The following is a 7,457-nucleotide window of genomic DNA, read 5'->3' as shown; positions in this document are numbered from 1 at the left end:
GCAATTGTAATTCGGATTATCATGAACAAGATGATGACGATGATGATTCGGATTTGCTTCTACCGAAGAAGTCAAAACCCGAAGCTTCGTTCAAATTGCTTGCAGATTCGATTAATAAATTTAGCAAAATCATCTTCTCCATCAACTGTCTCCATTACATGTCAATCATCTTCTGCTGCTGAAATAAATCATGCAAAATCTCTTGAATCGAATTGTTTCCTAAATTCGACGGTTTTGGAGTTGCAGGTTTGTCAATATTTGATGTCTGCGACTGTTTTCCCCTAACGGGTTTCTTCCTTGGTTGGTCTTCGTATTCCTCTTCATCTTCTGAGATTTCTTCAAGTGATTGATAAGAATCAGTTCTTGCGACCCGTTTCCTTGACTTTGACTGGCTAGAACCAGCTTCAGGGTCGGGTGTCTGTGGTGTGTTTGTTGCTCTTTCGGTGAATAGAGCATGTAGTTCATTAAAAAATGGGAATGAACGGGTGTTATCGTGATCAGATGTCTCATTTCCCTAATCAAATATTCAAAATTCAGTTAACAACCATAAAAAAAGTATTAAATCAGATAACTGAGATCATCATTATAACTTTATAAGCACTTAATTCAACAAAAAGTTCGAATTCCTACATCTAAACACATAGTATTAGAGCCCTAAATGACTAAAATAGTAAAATCACTGTCAACAACAAAGAACTAAGTAATTTAACATATCTGGGTCACACAATGGCTAAGAACCCTACATCAAATTAGAAAGCAATGAAGCGTTAATGAAAGAATGTAACTCTCTTGCCTTCTTCTCATTCATTCACATCAATATATAAAGATTACAATCAATCTCCTCTTTTGGAGAGAATATTACATAATGAATATAACAAATACTGTTTCCTATTATACATTGTCTATTACACCCCCGCAGTCGAAGCCAGAGGAGGGCGAATGCTGAGACTGGAGCGGAAATCATCAAATAAGACTTTAGGCAGACCCTTGGTAAATATGTCAGCCACTTGAAAACGCGTAGGAATGTGAAGAATACGAACTGTACCGCGTTGAACCAGATCCCGAACAAAGTGAATATCCAGTTCGATGTGCTTCGTACGTTGATGTTGAACAGGATTACCGGATAAGTAAATTGCACTGATATTGTCACAGTACACAAGGCTAGCTGTGGTGACAGGTCGATGTAGCTCCAAGAGAAGGTTGCGAAGCCAACAAATCTCAGCAACGACATTGGCAACACCCCTGTATTCGGCTTCAGCACTAGATCTAGAAATAACGGATTGACGTTTAGACGACCAGGAGACAATGTTTGGCCCTAAATAGACACAGTAGCCGGAAGTGGAGCGTCTCGTATCCGGACAACCTGCCCAATCGGCGTCGGTATATGCACGTAAAGAGAAGTCCGCTGAGGTACCGATGGTGAGACCGTGAGAGGAGGTACCTTGTAGATATCGTATAATGCGTTTGAGAGCATTCCAGTGGTCGACTTTTGGTGCATGCATATACATGCAGACTTGCTGCACAGCGTAACAAATATCGGGTCGTGTGAATGTTAGATATTGTAGGGCACCCGCAAGACTACGATACAACGTTGGATCCTCAAAATCAGCGCCCGAATTTGAGCCAAGTTTTGGCTTAGTATCAACGGGGGTCGCAACCGGTTTACATGTAGACATACCGGCTCGATCAATGATCTCCTTTGCGTAAACCTGTTGAGATAGAAACATGGTGTTACCTTGCCGTCGAACGTGGATACCCAAAAAATGACTGAGTTGCCCGAGGTCTTTCATCGCAAATTCAGCAGAGAGACGAGACATAAGGTGCATACGAAGAGAGTCTGTCGATGTTGTAAGAATGATGTCATCAACGTAAATTAGCAAGTAGGCTGTAGCTCCATTGTGGCGATAAGTGAAAAGAGAATTCACTTGCTTTGTTTGAATCCCAAGGAGAGAACAAAATCTGTAAAGCGTTGGTACCATGCACGAGGGGCCTGTTTCCAACCATAAAGTGACTTCTTTAATAAGCACACATGATCGGGATATTGTTGATGACGAAACCCCCTAGGTTGGTACATGTATACTGTCTCGTTAAGGTTACCATGAAGAAACGCGTTGATAACATCGAGTTGATGAATGGGCCACGATTGTGACAAGGCAAGTGACAAAACAGTGCGTATGGTAGTGGGTTTCACAACAAGACTAAATGTTTCACCACAGTCCACCCCAAGTTGTTGATTACTGCCATCACAGACAAGACGTGCTTTGTATCGTTCCAATGTACCATCTGACCGAAATTTGTGGCGAAATAGCCACATGCTACGTAACACATGCATATTAGGCTCCCTCGGAACTAGAACCCACGTCTTATTTTTAATAAGAGCATTAAATTCGGTGGTCATGGCGTTATGCCATTCCGTGTTGGACAAGGCGTCCTTTGGGTTTTTAGGGATAGGGATGATGGGCGAGGAATGAAGGTTAAAGATATGTTTTGGTTTAACGATTCCATCCATTGAACGGGTGCGGATGGTTCGGGTAGGAGGAGGGGGAGGGGGTGGGGTTGGAGGTGAAGGTGAAGTGTGAGTGGGCTGTAAAGTAGGGGAATGTATTGGGTTAGAGGCTGGCGTGGATGGGGAGTGGGCAGCCGAGGCATATGGGCCAAGGGAGAAGGTAGGTAGTGGGCTGGAGTGTATCACAGGTGGGCCTTGATTGGAGTTGGGTGGAGGGTTGTGATGAGTGGGGGGTGATGGGCTGGATGGAGGGATATTAGGAGTGGTAAGTGGGCTGTTTGAAGTGGTAGGGGATGGGCCGAATAAATGAAGTGGGAGGGAGTGGGTGGAGGTTTCGAGTTGGACAGGGGAAGAGGTGGAAGGAGGGGTGGTAGCAGGAGTAGGTGGGTTAGGGCCGACAGGAGGGAAGGGTAGAGGATGAAGGTTATCGGTAAGGAAGTCATAAGAGTGAAGAGAGGGTTTTGGATTATTAGCAAAGGGGAAGATAGTTTCTTCAAAGATGACATGACGGTTAATAATAATTTTTCGTGTTTCTAGGTCGAGACATTTGTATCCCCGATGGTTGGTAGGATAACCAAGGAAGACGCAAGGCATGGACCGATATTGAAGTTTGTGAATAGTGGTATGAGGAACGAGAGGGTAGCATAGGCAACCAAAAACACGTAGATGCGAGTACAGGGGGATTCGTTGGTATAGCTTTTGGGTAGGAGAAATGTTATGAAGAATGTAACTCTCTTGCCTTCTTCTCATTCATTCACATCAATATATAAAGATTACAATCAATCTCCTCTTTTGGAGAGAATATTACATAATAAATATAACAAATACCGTTTCCTATTATACATTGTCTATTAGTTAAACACAACTAATTCAAAGAAAACTGAGAAATCGTTAACCTTGTAGTAACAGATGAACTTTTTCCATTTGCATTTACACTATATATTATTTTCTTTTTGAGTCCATGTGTTTTATAGGGGTAATTTGGTCATTTAGCAAAACTTAACAACAAAATTCTAATTGGGCTAGAAATTTGGACTCAAATGGTTAAAGAAAATGCTTATGGGGACTCAGGTCGTTAGACTTTTTGCTTTTGGACTCAACTAGTTAAAACTTATAAAACACAGGGACTCAAAAAGTAATTTACCCTAAAAATTATTTTATATGTTTATTTAATCTTTACACTTAAAATCTTATCAATTACCTAAAACAATGATATTTGTATAGTTCAATGCTAAGAAAGATAACAAAACCTAAAATATAAATAAAAAAAAGTATCCAAAAAACTATATATTACGAAAATAACTTCAACATAATATATTGAATTATTGATATCACTCCATATCTCTACTTGATACTTTCCTCACTCAACTCACTATAAACAAACCAAAAACTACATTCCAATCTGAATTTACATTTCATTTCATTTCATTTCATTTCTTTGAAGTGAGCACTCCACAATTCCACCATTATTGAATACTTTGACTTGGCCCTGCAACACGACAAACAGAAACACATAACGAAGTAAAGTCACACCTTCCTCCCCCCTTCCCCCACTCCCATCCCGCGTGTGTGTATCCTATATTTCAATTATTCAAATCCAAACAATATATAACCATCGTTCACCCCAATTCATTCTCAAAATCTTCATACATAACATAGGTTTCATCTCATCAGACAGCTTCATCATCACAATCACACTCTTTACAGCTATAACCTTAACAACCAACCTAGCTTCTGTTCTTCCTCAATCCAATCAGGTATGTACAGCAGAATCTTTCACTCATTCATATGTTATTGTTTCCATACACACAACTCATTTCTGTCTGTTCTTGTTATCCCAAATAATAACAATAATAATAAATTAATAATCGTACCGTTGTTGTTTGTTATTTGCAGGTTTGATGTGTAAAGTTTCGAAAAGTAAATTTGGTATCATGGAGGGAGAAATAAAGTTTCAAGAAAAACAAATCGGGGCTTTCTTAAACTCCTCGAGCTTACTAGAATTAGCAGCTACAGATGATGTTTTTCGGCTCCAGTACGAGGTGGAAACCAACGGTACGAGGTTAGACGATGTCGGTTTGTGGTACGGAAGAAAAAACGGGTGTAAAACGAAGATGGGGTTGGAAAAACGGACTCCGTTAATGATTGCTTCCGTGTACGGAAGCACAAACGTCGTGAAATATATAATCGGTTCGGGAAAAGCCGATGTGAACAAAGTGTCGGACTCTGATGGCGCAACTGCACTCCACTGTGTTGCGGCTGGCGGGTCTTCTTCGTCCGTCGAAACGGTGAAGTTGTTACTCGAGGCTTGTGCGGATCCGAATTTAACAGACGCTAACGGGAACAAACCGGTGGATTTGATTGCTCGAGGCGTGAAATCGGCGAAGCGGAAGGCGTTGGAGATGCTTTTGAAAGGTTTGTTGATAAACGAAGCCGAAATTGAAGAAGCGGAAGTTGTTACGGCGAAAAAGGAATATCCGGTTGACGTATCGTTACCGGATATTAACGAGGGTGTTTATGGTACCGATGAGTTTCGGATGTATATGTTTAAGGTGAAACCGTGTTCTCGGGCTTATTCTCATGACTGGACGGAGTGCCCGTTTGTTCATCCGGGCGAGAACGCGAGGCGGCGTGATCCGAGGAAGCATCAGTATACGTGTGTCCCGTGTCCGGAGTTTCGTAAAGGAAGCTGCGTGAAAGGAGATTTATGCGAGTTTGCGCACGGGGTGTTTGAGTCTTGGCTTCACCCTGCGCAATACAGGACGCGTTTATGTAAAGATGAAACTGGGTGTGCGCGAAAAGTTTGTTTTTTCGCGCACAAGGTTGAGGAATTAAGACCTTTGTATGCGTCTACCGGGTCAGCTGTTCCATCGCCAAAAGCGGGTTCTGTTGGGCCGATTGAAATGGGTTCGATGAGTCCGTTAGGTGTCGGTTCAACTCCGCCGATGTCACCTAACGGGAATATGTGGCAGAACAAATTTGTTAATGTAACGCCACCCGCGTTACAGCTTCCGGGTAGCCGTTTGAAGACGTCTTTAAACGCTAGAGATTTAGAGATGGAACTTGAGTTGCTACAAAGGCAGCAAATGATTGATAATTTATCCACTAATCTTTACAACAACAGATTTGGGGAAATAAATCCCACTAATCTGGATGATGTTTACGGTTCGCCTTCTCGGCAACAAATTCGGCAGAACTCTAACCCGCTTAGATCAAGTTTCGGGTTTGATTCATCGGCTGCAGTAGCACAAGCGGTGATGAACTCGAGGTCCGGTTCGTTCGCAAAACAACGTAGCCAGAGTTTCATTGACCGTGGCGTCGGGACCAACCCAAGTCTCCGGTCAATGAGTCAATCTTCCACTTATTCCGAATGGGGTTCGCCTGATGGGAAACTGGATTGGGGGTTCAACAGTGAGGATGCTAACAAGCTTAGAAAGTCCGCATCTTTCGGGTTCAGAAGTGGGAATTCGGGTTCACCCATGAAGGCAAATCATGAGCCGGATGATTTGTGGGCTGGCGCCGGGCTGTATAGTTCGTCTGAGACGGTTCCCCAGTGGGTTGAGCAGATGTACACCGAGCAAGAAAAACTGATGGCATGAGATCAAAAGTTTCATTGATTTTTTTATAATTTTTTTATTTTTACGTATATTTCATTGTAGTATCAGAGCAGGATGACGACGATTCTTGTTTTAACGTAGAACAAGAAGACGTCAAAGTTTATTTCTTTGAATAATTCAATGTAATTTGATGATCAATTAATCTGATATCATAGTTTTTTTTTTTTTTTTTAAATTTTTGTTACAAAGAAGATAATATATCATTGGTAGATAATAGAAGAAATGATGTCATATAATGACCAAAGAAGAAAAGGTCACAAAAATAGGCCGGTTTGGTCTTAAGCGTGCGGGCTTTTTCAAAGATGTTTATACTTTATTACTCACTCAAACCGACCCTTAGATGTATTATGCAAGATACAGAATACAATAATCAACATTAATAAAAAAATATATAAACTTCTATCAACGTATAACTTTACATCTGTTTTTTTCGACCATATAATATTCTTGATTGCATTTAATAAAAAAAACATCATCTTTTGATTTTTCTTTAGATCCAAACACCATACCGTTGCGGTGATATAAATAACATACTGTGTGGACCATATCACCGGTTGCCTAACTAATTTAATATGCTTTGAACATTGCTTTCTCACCTTCAAAATCAAGAACTTGAACTACAGCCGTACGATCAAAATTCTATAAGCCCCACCATTTAAATGCTTTAGACCACACACGCCTAGAGAGCTTGCATGGAACCAAAACTTGATCTAAAGTTTCAACACACTGTTCACACACATAGGGCAAAGAGTAAATTTGTAGATGGGATATCTTAAGTTTTAACACACTTCATAGTTAAGCTTACTCGAGTGGGCGTAATCCAAGGATGAAAACAAACTATAACAGTTTGTACGATGGGTGCCACAAATGGTATTAGATAAGTCCGTGTCGTTTGAGTGCTGGACAAACCTCAGCGAGCGACGACGCGAATCCTATTTGTTCCAACCATATTGATTTGGACTATCATTTCTTACGCGAACTTGTTGCTGCCGGAAAACTCGTCACCAAATTTGTTCCAACCAAGCTTCAGGTGACTGACATTTTCACCAAAAGTCTTCCAAGTCCTCAATTCAACACATTTCGTCAAATGCTTCACATTGGTCCTCCACCGTTCAGCTTGAGGGGGGATGTTACATAATATATATATGTCTATGGATTAGTTTGTACTTTATTGTAATCTTTAGGTAGTTTAGTGTAAATTAGATTGTCTATATAATGTATCTCGTATCATTTATAATGCAAGGAATATCAATTGTTTCACGAATCCATCATTAGGATGGTGGGGGCAAACCTTATACTAGATGATACGTTCATAAGAGGGTGATTGTAAGACG

The 7,457-nt window shown here is 40.9% G+C and overlaps 1 protein-coding gene across 1 annotated transcript; it reads left to right on the top strand.

Annotated features, from left to right (window-relative positions):
- Nucleotides 1–3,851: 3,851 nt before the first annotated feature.
- Nucleotides 3,852–6,294, top strand: LOC110904892 (zinc finger CCCH domain-containing protein 29). Its single transcript, XM_022150761.2, has 2 exons — nucleotides 3,852–4,263; nucleotides 4,403–6,294. Exon 2 carries the CDS (start codon nucleotides 4,408–4,410, stop codon nucleotides 6,103–6,105), a length of 1,698 nt encoding a protein of 565 aa, XP_022006453.1. The 5' UTR covers nucleotides 3,852–4,263; nucleotides 4,403–4,407; the 3' UTR covers nucleotides 6,106–6,294.
- Nucleotides 6,295–7,457: the final 1,163 nt, after the last annotated feature.

This window comes from Helianthus annuus, chromosome 14 (assembly GCF_002127325.2).
Source record: "Helianthus annuus cultivar XRQ/B chromosome 14, HanXRQr2.0-SUNRISE, whole genome shotgun sequence".
Taxonomy (NCBI): Eukaryota; Viridiplantae; Streptophyta; class Magnoliopsida; order Asterales; family Asteraceae; genus Helianthus; species Helianthus annuus.
Note: the sequence above shows the minus strand (reverse complement) of the source record. Positions and strands in the feature narration are given on the sequence as shown.